Genomic DNA, 15,213 nt, shown 5'->3' with positions numbered 1-15,213 from the left:
GGAGATGATTTGATACAGACATCTTGCTATCTACTGGAGATGATGTGTGCAAGTATGCTATCTGCTGGAGATGATTTAATACAGGCATCTTGCTATCTACTGGAGATTATGGTATGCAAGTATAATGCTATCTACTGGAGATGATTTAATACAGACGTCTTGCTATCTACTGGAGATGATGTGTGCAAGTATAATGCTATCTACTGGAGATGATTTAATACAGGCATCTTGCTATCTACTGGAGATTATGGTATGCAAGTATAATGCTATCTACTGGAGATGATTTAATACAGGTGTCTTGTTATCTACTGGAGATGATGTGTGCAAGTATAATGCTATCTACTGGAGATGATTTAATACAGGCATCTTGCTATCTACTGGAGATTATGGTATGCAAGTATGCTATCTACTGGAGATGATTTGATACAGACATCTTCCTATCTACTGGAGATGATGTGTGCAAGTATGCTATCTACTGGAGATGATTTAATACAGGCATCTTGCTATCTACTAGAGATTATGGTATGCAAGTATAATGCTATCTACTGGAGATGATTTAATACATGTAGTCTTGCTATCTACTGGAGATGATGTGTGCAAGTATGCTATCTACTGGAGATGATTTAATACAGGCATCTTGCTATCTACTAGAGATTATGGTATGCAAGTATAATGCTATCTACTGGAGATGATTTAATACATGTAGTCTTGCTATCTACTAGCGAGTATGGTATGCAAGTATGCTATCTACTGGAGATGATAGACGTCTACAGATATGATGTGTGCAAGTATAATGCTATCTACTGGAGATGATTTAATACAGGCATCTTGCTATCTACTGGAGATGATGTGTGCAAGTATAATGCTATCTACTGGAGATGATTTAATACAGGCATCTTGCTATCTACTGCAGATGATTTCTTAATCGATTATGTATTGTATTTAATTTTACACGATTAAGGGATCCAAAATGAGCGTTTATTATGCGTTTGACAGTATTTTTTGTGGGACATGAGAGCACCTCAGACCTATCGAATTGCATTCTGAATACTGAAGCATGTCTTTCTGATATCAAATAATTTTCATTTTTTAAAATCACAATAGGCCCCCTATAATACAAATTTTATGACAAATTAACAGTCCTCGAAGTAAATTATATAAATCCCAAAAAGACCTAATTTGTTTTGGTGTTTTGGGGGAAAAAATCCATATCTTCAATACGAAAGGTCAAAATTTTCAATTGATCGTCGGCTTTTCATCCCACCTACATACACTTTAAGTAAAAATCATCAGATTTATAAAGTTTACTTCAAGTACTGTTAAATATCAAAAATATCAATTTTAATGATTTGCCATAAAATGTGTATTAAATTGCGAATTTCAAAAATCAAAATTATTTGATATCAGAATGACATTCTTCATATTCAGAATGCAATTCGATATGTCTGATGTGCTCTAATGTCCCAAAATAAATACTGTCCAAACGTTCATACCCCAGCCCTTAATCATTCTCCATCCGTTTCTCTGTCTCTCATCACAGTGCTGTATCATTATACGAGCACAAAATACTGCCACAAACATCCCCATCAACGCACCCCGTACATTTGTTGTAACTTAATTAGTTTTTTTTGTAAATACATGTATATTGTATTTGAGCACGTAACAAATCCTCATTAAAACCAGCTGTGTTACAAAATGTAGTAAAAGTGTAGTTAAACAATAACATTATAATGGAGTTTCCGGTAAATCCGGGTGAGATATCATCATTAATTTGCATAAAATAAGGGAGAGTCGCCAAAGTACAATGGGACAATTGATGGTACAATTGATATATATCAAAATGAAACATTGTTTTGCTGCTTATGTATAATTTTGTAATTGTCAGTAAAAGAAAATGTATCTGAAAGCAAAATATTTTTAAAGCTTTTTAAAATGTATCTGAAAGCAAAATATTTTTAAAGCTTTTTAACGAAATTTGTTATGGGTTTTTTTTTGCAATAGGTTTATCAACCTCATTTCAAGTTAAAGCAATTCTTAAGCTAGTCAGAAAGCAATATATATTCAAACATATCAAACAAATATTTGCAATTTATAACGTCATATATTGTTTTAAGACCCATTACACAGCACAGCTGTATCGTGTCGTCTGTGTTTCAGTTACTGGTGTTAACTTTCCATATAATTTAGACTACATGCATTACAAGTAATTTAAAACCAAAGGGTCTATGAAAGGAGAAAGGTTCATGTCACAGTATGCTTGTTGCTCTACCTAGACCGCGAGATCAGCTGGATATTGAGTCGACACAGGTTGCCATTTCCCCACTCAATCGGTTTTAACTTTCATATCAACCACTTATGAACAACAACACTCATGACGTAGTCAATTTTTCATTTATTGTCGACAAAAACTAGGCCATTACGCTATTACTAGCAGCCGTTTCTATCTGCTCTCAACTCACGTCACGACGGAGCTATCATAAGCTATTGCCTTGGTATCACGATCATTGATGATTAGGACTGATCCACGTGGAGCAATAACCCCCGAGTACATCACCCACATTATTGTGGCTACTTCTTTTGAATGATTCTATCCACCCCCGATTCGATTGAGCGGCAGTAACGACGTAAATGATATTTAGCCGAGCATTTTACTACTTGGTGAATTATGAATATGCACGTATATTATCGGCCCTAAACAGATGGTGTAATTTTGTATTCAGTTACGACTTAGAAAGAGATAGGTTATTTGCTCTTGATGTGTAGATAGTGAAATCTATATATCGGCTGGCATTGGACATACAGAGCAATGATGAACGTGGAAACAGAGTGTATCAAACCAGCTGACGACGACGTGTCCAGTACAGATAGCCAAGTGAGTATTGTAATTACACATATAAAACATTGATATTCACTTCTTGATTTATGTATACAATTATGTTAATTTTGTTTATATTTTATCATTAATAATATGCTAACGCAAGTTCTGATTTTGCATGTGCGTGCAATACACACGTTTGACATTTACACCCCCTCCCCCCGCACACCCCCGCCATACACACCCCCAGTATACATGAGCTTACATGATTACATCTATATTATAATATAGGCCTACAACATATATTATATTAATATATATTTATATTGTTGTACCCGGGTTATTACATTTATTACTGAAATATACTGTGTTATTTATGTTTATTAATGAGAGTAGGCTATGTGACCCATAAGTACATCAATATCCCATTTCGATCGATCCCAAGTGTTCACACATATAGTAAATAATTAATTGCACATTTGCAATTCATCCCAGTAATATCCATCACGTATATTGGTACTCTTGGTACATGCTTTGCATTACTCATCCTCTCAGTAAACATTGTATCAACCTGTTTCACATCTAAACCAATTAATCAACGACATCAATAATTGAATTACAAACCTGCAGTGTTTGTTCACTCGGGTAGTACGTAGTTGTGTTTAATACAAAAGGAATGACAGAAAAAGCGGATAGATTTTGATTTAACCATCTTTAGATTGTTTCAGTTTTCATTTGTGATTTCTAATTAACTAATGACCTTGAATCATTAATATGGTCACAAACAACACAAATAATGCGCATTGGTTCATGAGCAGTAAATTGAGTTTAAAAAATAGATTGCCAACTCGTGTGGTTGTAATTTTAATTGATTTTAATAGACGATTTAACAAAACATAATATAAACGTTCATATCTAAATAATAATAATAATAATAATAATAATAATAATAATAATAATAACACTAATAATAATAATAATAACACTAATAATAATAATAAAATAATAATAATAATAATTAATTGCATTACCAAAATATAAACAAATAATACAATATACAAGCAAGTAATTCAGGAAAGAAAAATAGACTTGGTAAGTCCAAACACAGATGTTTCCTTATACATATATAATTCATAAAAGAAAACGCACATACAAATAGCAACTATAAACAAAATAATAAATTCATTTTCAGGATCAGTGTTGTGCATGATTTTCAAATATGCATGCGCATTTACATTAAAACAAGAAAAAATTCTAAATTGCTTTTTTTTTCGCCGTCAATTGACTCGTGTTTTTTTTTTTTTCAATGCCCCGCAGGTGTTAACGGCATTTGTATATACCAGGTCATGCATCAGCATCACATGTTGCTGCAAGCTGCAATAATATCAACAGGGTGTCATAAACCACTTCATTTAGAAATAATTTAATGATACAATTATTTTAGTGTGACCAATGACTATATTTTTGTTTTGCTTTCGTTATTTGTCATAGGTTCTATACACTATTTTGTTATGCCAGATATATGAAAAATCCTCATTTGAATCGTAATTTGCGTCTTAAATTTTGACATTTCTTCTAGATGATTTAACAAAACATGATATAAACGTTCATATCTAATAATAATAGGCCTAATGATAATTGATTAAATTACCAAAATACAAACAAATAATACAATATACAAGCAAGTTATTCAGGAAAGAAAAATAAGACTTGGTATTAAAGTCCAAACACAGAGTGCTTTCCTTTCCTGATAAAAGAAAACACACATTTGTATGTGCACATACAAATAGCAACTATAGGCCTAGGCCTATAACAAAATAATATATTCATTTTCAGGAATTAAGACAGCTGTCTTATGTCATACCTGAAGACACTAAGATACTTCTTGTGAAGTCACGTGTCTAACCAGAGGACATGATTATGTTTTTTCCAGGGAAGTTAGATTCTCTTTCCAGGTTTTTATTATGGGTTCATGCAAGACGTCAAAGTCGCAGATATGAAGTCTTGTCCCCAATCGTGCCATTTAGAGGTTTTGAAATTAATTGTGCTACATCTTGCAAGATATTGCGTCTTTTTAATGTTACAATCTTCACAATAGTTATGACGCATGACGTACTATGCTTCGATGAAATGGTATATGCCATTGTCTTCATTTCTATTTTTGAGTTTCATATTCTTGAAGACGTGTAACTAATAAATCTCAATTAACTTGTAAGACTCTATTGCCCGACTTCAAAAAAAAAATAGATAAATAAAAAATGGACTCTCCATTCGTCTCTGTCCCTCGCCACCGATATGATATATTTAATCGAAATATATATAACCGGGATATATAACAGCAATGACAATTATAGGAGCTTATAGGACGATACGTTCGTGTACATTAGTTAGAAAGTAATACAGATTTTGCTGGGAGATTTTGCATGATGCGTTTCGGAGAACAATTTATTTAAAAAGATATTGGATGTCACGTTTAATACATGCAGGCATGCATATAAAAAGCGTCTAATTTCCAATCTGCAGTTAGACAGCCGGATTTACTTTCCACTCCACACCAAAATAGTTTATAAACGTTTTCTTGAATTACTATTCTGTATACGTAATTACATACCAAAGAATGGCCACTAAATTTATTTTGGTACGAAACAAAGAGCGCTTCTTGAGCCTTTACTTAAATTTCCTCTACCTTGATAACAAATAAAATCATGTATTATATGGACACAGGGCCGAATTTTAAATGTTCAAGAACAAAAAGGCCATTAGAAATATAGTCGCCCTTTACCTTGATAACAAATAAAATCATGCGTTACCAAAAAGGTCAAAGGTCAAGTGTTGAAATTTTAAACTTGCTTCGATTTCGATGAAAATTGTGTCAAAAGTTTCGTTTTTACAATGATCTTAAGGATGTTTCTTTCAATACCTATGTAAACATCAAAACATATCAAGTTCAATGGGTTTCTATGACCATTGACCTATTTTGATGCAAAATCTAAATACATTGCTAAGCTAAGTAGCATTGTTTAAGATCATTTATCAAAACGAAGATTTTGACACCATTTTCATCAAAATGGGAGCAAGTTTAAAATTTTGACCCTTAAGAGGTCAACGCTTGACCTTTTTGATAATAACTCAAGAACGGATACATCCTAGATAAGTAAAACTACACATTAATGAATCCTTATGATCAGCGGAATACATTGGTAATGTTTTCGAAACAATTTGATGAAGTTTTGAAAGATGAAATTTGACCCCATATAAAGTTTAATGACCTTTCCCCCCCATCCAATGGGACAATATTTTGTTTTGGGAACAGCAAACTTTGTAGGGATTTGAAGGATTTACGAAGAAAAAGGTTAGAAAAATGCACCATTCAGGTGCATGGGAAGCCACCCCCGGCAGCCACCCTTACAACCCAACTACATGTTTGTGACAAATATTTCAATTCAATTACAACATGTAATATAGGATGTGTTAAATGCGCTTCATTGAACAAGAACATGAAACAAACAGCTTCACAAAAGTTTTTGGAAATATTTATTTTCATTTATTGCTAGACTAGATATTATCTGCTGACTTCTCGCACGTTTATAGTCTAGCCGTTAAGTGGGTGATATCATGGACAGTATGATATTCAAAATGTCAAATGTGAAAATTTCAATTATGTTGAACTCGATCTGTCAAGTCTCTGATCTGAGTTCTCGGTTCTTAGATTTCGCGGTTATCGGTTTTATGGTTACCGTTATGGGGTCAAATGCGTTCATTGCTTCTTGATTGTTAAAGGTACACCAGTGATTCGTTAAATCGGAATAAACAAGAAATGAGACAGCGCGGGGAATTTGAATGTCATGTCAAAGTTCAATTCAAGGTCAACAGGTGTTATTCAAATCTTGATTATTTTGAACATTGGTCAATACAAAAAAATGGTTAATTTTATGTATGTTTAACAATGTTGCAATGAAAGGTCATGTCAATTTCAACATACGTCGTTCACAAATTATCTAAATTTTATTAGATGAAACTCAGTGATTTGCATATGTGACTAAAACCGGGGACTAAAATGATGATGTTTAGTTGATGATGAAGATGATGATGATGATGATGATAATGATGATGATGATGATGATGATGATGATTTCAGTTTGATGATAATAGCATTCGATAGCCTACTATATAATACTGATAATAATAATATGATCATCATTGCTCAGATGTTTGCATTTTTGTAAGGTTTGCAGTGTGCTAACATACCCTACAGTGATAAGACAGAGAACGACCTGGGATAACATTTGACATTAGTCAATGATGGAGCAGTATGTCCATATGGATACTTCTAACAACACGAAATTCATTGGAGATCACTGCCGTAATCCTCCTTTTTGTCACCTTTTTGCAAGAAGCGGCATGAAATAATCGACTCATCCTTCGCATCCTTAAAATAGTATTCATACAAATTTCCATTATTTTTACAATCAGTGATAGTGTCTTTTTTCTTCCGTATAGACCGCACGAATTTTGTTTTAGTGTCGTTTTTATTAGAGTTAATTCAAAAGGTGTAACGATCAAATTATCCGGGAAAATTATATTTCCATGCTGAAATTCCCAGAAAAAATTCAAACATTTTACAGGTCACATCTGACAAGAAAATCAATTGTTAACCAATCCTTTGTTTTCTAAAAACAAAAATCATTTTGCTTTTCTATTAAGCCTACAGACCTATACGTACACAAAGGGGTGTGTATGCAACCTCCCATTCAATTTCACTCACTCTCCTCCCCCCTCTCTCTGACACACACGCCACACAAACTCTCCTTTACTGTCCTTTTATTCAAGGTGAATACAAACCACATCCTGAACCACTAGCTACCCGTGCATTATTATAGCGGTATTTTATTAGCGTAGACTTTTCTGTCTCCGAATTTCTTCATAAAAAGTATATCATCATATCGCAGCCAAAGGCTGAATTACATTGTACAGATAAAAAATACTCAAGTTAAAGGTAGGTGGTTAGATTTTTCGTATTGTGTTTTGTGATTCAGATAGTTTATCTTCCTGTTTTTCTTCTTCCAGGAGGAAACTCAAAATGACGAGAAAGTAACAGCAGGAAAAACGTACAAGGAAGAAGATACAACCGTATTTGGTTTTAAGGAAGAAGGTAATGTAGTTGCATTTGTTCATGTGTGTGGGGTAGGGGAGGTGGGGGAATGTGCCGTCATTATTGATTTAATTGAGAAGTTTCTTATGATCAGGTTCATCATCAGCACGATCATTGATGATCATTTAGGAACAAACTTCTATAATTTGCCAAGAATTCTTATTATTTCAAAGATAAGATAAAATAATCCTTATATTAAATAATGTCCCGGTTGGTCTGGCATTGAGTAAACCGTTGATACTGATCCAAATTCATAACTAATGTTATACGAAGTAAGAACACGACGTCATCAATGCTGTTTAATGTCAGTCTGCCTACATAGTCCTATATCAGTTTCATTTTAACCACAAATTATAGTCTGTGTTTTAACATCGAAGCCGAAGCATACATTTTATCTGCCATCATTTATAGAGCCAAGCAGAATATATCGTCAAGAAATATGTAATTTATACTTTTCAACCTATAACATTTGTTAAAGAGTAAAATTTCAAGGCCCATGTGTTTATATTAACAGATTGCCTGGCCAAACCAAAGAGAAATAACATACGACGAATCTCAGATGAATTGAAAGTTACTGCTAGTGGTGCTCTTGGGACTGGTAAGGATGGCATCAAGAAAGCAGCCTCAGGTATGGCTTCATTCTCGTAAACCATTGTTGTCTAGTCTCTTAAGTCAGTTGCATTAGTGAAACATTACCGTGAAAGAAATGAAAGGATATTGAAATCTGGAAATCGCCGTGCCTGATACGTCCATTGTCTACTCGAGTCATCAGTATTTAGCTTGTGATATAGAATATCAAAATGCACACACAACTAAATTTAAATTATTGCGAATTTGAAGTGAAACAACATAAGAATGAATACATTTGGCTCTCAGGTTCTATCGCAACGTGTTATAAACGTGTTTTGGTTTGGGTCAAAATGTTTTAATAATATTCAAATGTCGGGTTATATAAAGAGGCTATAAAGGTATATATAATGAAAATGTAATTAAAATGTTTTATATGAAAAATCACTAAACCAGTATGGTAGAATTCCAACAACAAGCTGAGTGTTTTTGGCTGAAAGAGACGAACGCACAAAAACATTTTTGGGTTTGAGCAAATATATTACTGACACAGGCGGCTGTACAAACATGTTTTATTGTAACACCAAGCTATTGTAATATTTTGTGGAGGGTGTCTGCCTTTCATCTCTTTCTTCAAACAAACATTCATCTAGAGGCATACGTGTATGCTTGTAGACGGAATTCTACGGTATTTTTAAAATGTTGTCAAAATGTATTGTAAAATGTGTTTACAAAATTTTATCACTTTGAACACTTACGAGGGTTGGTCAATAATATCCCGCAACCATTATTTATCTCCGCTCATGCATGACTTAGATGACTGTTACTTACGTTCAATAAAGTTTGTACCTTTGTCGTTCAAAACGCATAACAATTAGTATCAGAGTACCTTTAATTACGTAATCTCATTTGCATAAAGGCATTGCTATATGTACACTGACAATTGTCAACATTGGCGAGAAATTTGAATTGTCTTTTAGGAACGTGTAATAAAAAGAAGCAGAAGTAAGGACCAAAGCAGTTTACAAGCCTTATTTTTGGTATGAGGTAATCTGAATATATTCAATTGATAATTGTGAAAGAAGAAATGTATCCGTCAATAGATGCGGAAAGGGACTGTCTTTGAACTTCACCAAAAATAGGCCTATAACAACAAGCAAAAATGGTGTGAAAATCGCGAAAAAGAGCCCACACGGCAGAAGAAAGAATCGAAATTATCTCCAAAATAAAACAAAACCAAATATGGTTATTGGTATGGTATTAGAGATCATAGTCAGGACAATAGAATTTGTTGCAACAAAAATAGAAATATGCGCATGCGTTGATGGTATGCATGACTGAAAGTACCAAAAATGTATGAAAAAAGTAAAAATTCATCAAAAACGCGCTAAAAATATGACCAATACAAGGTTTGCGGAACAGTAGCTGTGTGAGTGAATTGCTATACCAAGTCTTATGCTAAAATTAGACACACCTTTCGAAATTCAAATTTCTTATTCAATCCAGAGCCTCTCTATGGTGTGCTACTTTAATTACAAAAACAAGACTTTTTGACATTAAGGGTTCATTAAGAATGAAATGTTTATGGTTTCACCACTGGGACCTCCCTTTTTTATAATCAGTAGATACCCAATCAAACCAGGTACCATTGGTTAAATTTTGTCATCGATTAATCTTTCTATCTCTTATTATGTAAAGAACAATGGGTGATAAAGCCTACTCAAAATTGGAGATATTCAACACGATTTCTTTTCTTTAATAAAAATGGTATATGCCTAAAAAGAGTCCAGCATCATGCCTATGTTATCGGTCTATAAAGCTGCAAAAACCGTGCCAGATTCTATACTTTTATTCTCGAGATATTTGGAATTATGTAACAATACCTCAATTTGGTGCGAGATTTTCTTGACTACTTTTCACCATAAATCAGGCAGTGCCCATACGCTATTGTGTTTATGCTAATGTAATTACGTAATCAAGCATTCAGCATCACTAGTACATATTCGTTTTGAAAGACAAAAGTACAAACTTGAATTTAGCGTAAGTAACAGCCATCCAAGTCATGCATGAGCGGAGATACACCATAGTTGCGGGAACTTATTGACCAGCCCTCGTAAAAACATCATTATAGTAGAATGGCAGCAAGTTTTCAAAAATGTTTCGAACCGTTTTGTACCCTTAATACTTTTTATAACTTGACCTTTAAACATTTTCTGTAAAACGCTTTGTTTGATGGGTATGCCTTTATGCAAGTGATCATGATTGTAAATGAAAATGTGTATTTGAAAGTCTCGTTTTAGCTAAGGAAAGATTATATAATCATTAATGTCTACTTCACTATGCCATTCATTTTTATATTGCATTAAAGGTTTATCATCGGGACTCAAGACTGTGACCAACAGAATATCATTACCCAAATCACCAAAAGCCTTCCGACGACGAAGTTGGCATGCATACGATGAGTTAGAAGACGAGGAACATATTATACCTGAAAAGGAGTCAGCCTCAGATGACGATAGAAGAGAAACGAAAAAGGTCAAAGACAAATCAGATCCCAAAGAAAAGACCAAAAAGGACAAAAAGGAGAAGAATAAAATAAAAAAGAACGGTAAAGGGAAAATTGATTGGTGTAACAGAGATGGATTAATTGATGATATTGATGATAACAAATGTGAGAAAGAAGATGAAGAAAAGCTGGACCTTAAAACTGATGAGCCGATTATTTTTGAACCACTGGAAGCGGCGGATTTAATGTCCAAGGTAACCATATCAGTGGAAGAAGCGGATTGAGAAATGGATTAAGATTGGTGACATTCATGACATTGGTGTCAATATAGGGAGAAAGTTCCAAGTAAGCATGCCAGTCACGACTTCTTGAAATTCAGGGCGTAGCTGAAGTGTGCTATTTCGAGGGACGTTATTCCGAATTGAGTAGGAGGGCGTTATTCCGGGCGTTATTCCGAAATTTTGCAAGACCCTAGACATACCTCTAACACATACCTTAACCCATACCCGAACCCGTTCAATTACCCAACCATAACCCGTACTCATACCCAAATTTCTGGAATAACACTCTTTGGAATAAAGCTCGTTCTTCTCAGTTCGGAATAACGGCCCTTCGTGATAATGACCCTCGGAATAACGGGCCGACCCCAATGGATTGGCACAGGGGTCTTTATCCTCTTTTTCTGCATTTTCAGTGAACTGTCAGTGTATGCGTGTATATCGAGAGGGAGGGTCAAGATCCCTGCTTCCTATACTTCGGCGTCCCCTCTTCCCTACTGCTCATCGACTACAAAAGCTTGGAACGCTACTGATTATCGAAATATAGTCATCGAACAATTGCAAACTTGAAACCAAGGATTCGTGACCTTAGACTTACGTTTGACGCCTTAGTGCTTGTCACAGTCTTAACGCTCTTAAATTAATAGAATATGGGAGCAGAAGAATTAAGCCCTGTTATATGAGAAAGTGGATTTATGTTCTACGCTCAAATTTTGTTTGCTGTACATGAATGCATGCTTTAGCCCAACAGCAAATGTAGCATTTAATTATGGGTATATGAACTTGCAGTCATGTCAACAACCAGTTTAAAATACAGGCTTAAAATAGCCAAAAACCTCTCTTGTCAGGTGAGTTTACTGAGGAGCATAGGACGAATACTTTGCTGGACGAATGCGAAGATTGGAGCTTGCGAAATGCAGGGGCGACACCTAAACATATGCTACGAAATGGGGCTGTGTGTCCTTTTAATTGTAGCATCCCAGCAAACACAAGACTATTTGAGAACGTTTTTAAATCATTTTGTCAACATTTGTCAAAACCTTTCAATGGCATTTAAATTTTGGGTTATATAAAGATCATAAAACATTTGGTATCAAAAACCGGCGCAAAACGGTTGTTGCAAATTATGTTCCTGTAAATGCATGTATTTTTGTAAGATATTTTGAAAGAATCCGTTCTGTAAACGTTTAGATAACATTGGTTCCAATTAATATAACCGTTTTGTGGCAAGATGTGGAAACGGTCTTAAAATGTTTACAATCTACTGGCATAATATAATCCAAGATGTATCGTTTTCTGGCAGCCTTTGTGCCCACCTTTGAAATGTTATACACAACATAATTTGTGTTTACTGGGATAGCGACATCATGCTATACTCTTGACATTTATGTCATAAAAATCTGATGAAGGTAATAACGACTTGACTCATGCATCATTGGACCAATATTCGCCCATCGCACGCTTCCGCCATATACGGCTCGATCTGGCAGCATGATTGGGAATTGAACCAGTCATATAATATTATGTAAAGTAATTCTTCCTTTCATGTATATTGCCAGTTCGAAGCTATCCTTGCATCGGAACCCTGCAATGGGCGAACAGGAATACTACGAGACAGGTGGTCATTGGTAACAAGTATTAATGCTATTTTATCCATGCCAAAGAAGGGTTTGAATATCGTCAAATGGTGCGAAAATCAATTTTTTATTGCGAAGGAATTTTGCAGGAATTATGTGATTTCGTCACAAATTATTGACACTATTTATCTATAAAGAACCCGCTATTGAACAATATCTTCAAAAGTGTAGTGGTACATGAGTGTTAGGGTGCCTAACAAGTATAGGTTCTTAGTGTGAGCCTAATCATTTTCAAAGATAGACATTCTTCATGAAAAACTCTGAATCTGTCCAAGAGTTTGTTTAAGGCGAGTAGGATGATAGGAGCCATATTTTCTAGTTTTAGCCACTTAACTAAAACAACTGCAGTGTACATCTTTTAAGATACATGTACATTATAGGAAATAACCAAGGAAGCCAATAGTCGCATTTATATTTCCATGGGTCTCGGGGTTCTTGGGTTAAGGCCAATAGTATGTCAAAACGAAAGTTGTGGGCGTTTTCCCCTGCCGAGAAAAGTCATGAACATGGGACGGAAATGACACCCTTTAGCCTCTATATCAAGCCTTGGAATCTCCTTTATAGAACCCATAACATTCCTCTTGTGTGTCAGCTTCATTTGCCTCAATATTCGAGTGCAAACACCGCTAAGTCATGCTCCCCCGACTCGCCTTAAACAATTTTTAATCAACTATGTTGAAACTAGTGTATTATTGTAATTATGATAACGCGAAATTATCGAAATATTATATTTTATATGGTCAATTATTTCCTAATGGATGCATGGCATAAATCAACTTACTACTGGCTATGTATAATACTAAACATTCTTTATTTTTCAAACTGCAGATCTATATTATGTTGCCTTATTTATGGAGGTGTAGCTAATATGCGTAATAAATAAACTTCCATTACAGATAGTTATAGTTTCTTCTTTATTATATTAATATTATGTCACTAAGTTTTATTCTCATTTTGAAAACGTTCCTTATATGAAATCGTTTTTCCCAATATAGAGCTACTGTATTTTGCCTTACTGCCCATTGCGGAAGAGTGCTGTCATATTGTTGGATGAAGGTAACGACTCATTTTGATTTTGCTTTCATTTTTCAGGCTTACCAGGCTTTTAAGCAAAATAAGTTAAGCTCGAAAAGTGAAATACAGATCGTTATAAGCCCATAATATTCTGCTATATGGGTTCAACAAGACATGTGTAAGGGAGAGAAAGGGCATTAAAACTAGTGTCAGTGGCCGACTGGAGTGGATGGCAACTATAATTTCAGCTTGAATGTATCACGTAGCTAATGTAAAATATGTGACGTTTCCGTTGATTCCAACATATCTTATTTGATGAATGATGAGTGGGAATTGTGGAAGGGCTGAGTAGGTTGTGATAAGGGGGATGTTTGCCAAGGGGACATCTACTTGAAATTATTTCCTCATATCTGTTGGAAATATCTCCGGTAAATATACGTGAATAATTGCAAATGTCGTCGATCGATCCACATGGAAATTTTACTAATTGTTGCCAATATTACTGCCAGTGCCACTATGTCTTTGCCGACAACTAAAATGTAGAAAGAAAAGTTGAAAATTGATTAACAAAATTAGCATCAAATACGGACCTATATTTATTCATATTCACGTTATTCTGTCCATAAACATGTGTCAAAATTCACGATTCCGTCTACCTCGTGACTTTTGTGGGCTATAATGATGATAGGACTAATATTGGGTAGAACTTAATTAAGGCATCTTAAAAGATATGCGGACATGGTGTATTGAATATCCAGATAAAGATACTTCAATCATACAATCAACGCCTAGGAATACTATAAGGTGCAGCAATCCACCCTAGCTAGTTTTCTTATCGTGTCCACACACGCTAATTGTGCTTCAGCCAAAGCTGAACACAATTCTCAGCAATATCATCAACAAATATCATCAAAAGGCAAATCCGCTGTGGCCACACAAGAAATTAACTAAGGCGCACCAATCCACCCTACTTACTAGTTGCATAAGGTAAACACGCAACGAACACACAAGAATAAACTCGCATCAATCCGCCTTACTTTCATCAGGTAAACATGCAATGAGAACACAAGAATACTAATAAGTCGCAATAATCCATGTTTTGGGTTTCATCAGGTAAACACGCAGTGAGCACACCTGATCCTGGAAAGTCTACATTGATATCAAACTTGTGTAAAATAAATAGATAATATAGCAAACATTTTGCACAGAGAACCTGATTCTGGATAGTCTACATTGATATCAAA

General features: G+C 34.7%; 1 protein-coding gene across 1 annotated transcript; it reads left to right on the top strand.

Moving 5' to 3' along the window:
* The first annotated feature begins 2,229 nt into the window (after window positions 1–2,229).
* LOC140155872 (uncharacterized) lies at window positions 2,230–13,848 on the top strand. The gene is made up of 4 exons (XM_072178866.1): window positions 2,230–2,872; window positions 7,883–7,967; window positions 8,482–8,595; window positions 10,903–13,848. The coding sequence occupies exons 1-4, from the start codon at window positions 2,807–2,809 to the stop codon at window positions 11,322–11,324; spliced, it is 687 nt and encodes a 228-aa protein (XP_072034967.1). The 5' UTR covers window positions 2,230–2,806; the 3' UTR covers window positions 11,325–13,848.
* Window positions 13,849–15,213: the final 1,365 nt, after the last annotated feature.

The sequence above is a fragment of the Amphiura filiformis genome, chromosome 6, assembly GCF_039555335.1.
Source record: "Amphiura filiformis chromosome 6, Afil_fr2py, whole genome shotgun sequence".
Lineage (NCBI taxonomy): Eukaryota > Metazoa > Echinodermata > Ophiuroidea > Amphilepidida > Amphiuridae > Amphiura > Amphiura filiformis.
This window is presented reverse-complemented; position numbering and strand designations above follow the sequence as displayed.

Bases quoted from the DNA above. Each gene is read 5' to 3' on its own strand.
- LOC140155872 (XM_072178866.1), top strand. From the start codon at position 2,807: ATGATGAACGTGGAAACAGAGTGTATCAAACCAGCTGACGACGACGTG. The intron at 7,968-8,481 runs GTAATGTAGTTG...TTATATTAACAG, and splicing joins ATTTGGTTTTAAGGAAGAAG to ATTGCCTGGCCAAACCAAAG. The intron at 8,596-10,902 runs GTATGGCTTCAT...ATTGCATTAAAG, and splicing joins CATCAAGAAAGCAGCCTCAG to GTTTATCATCGGGACTCAAG.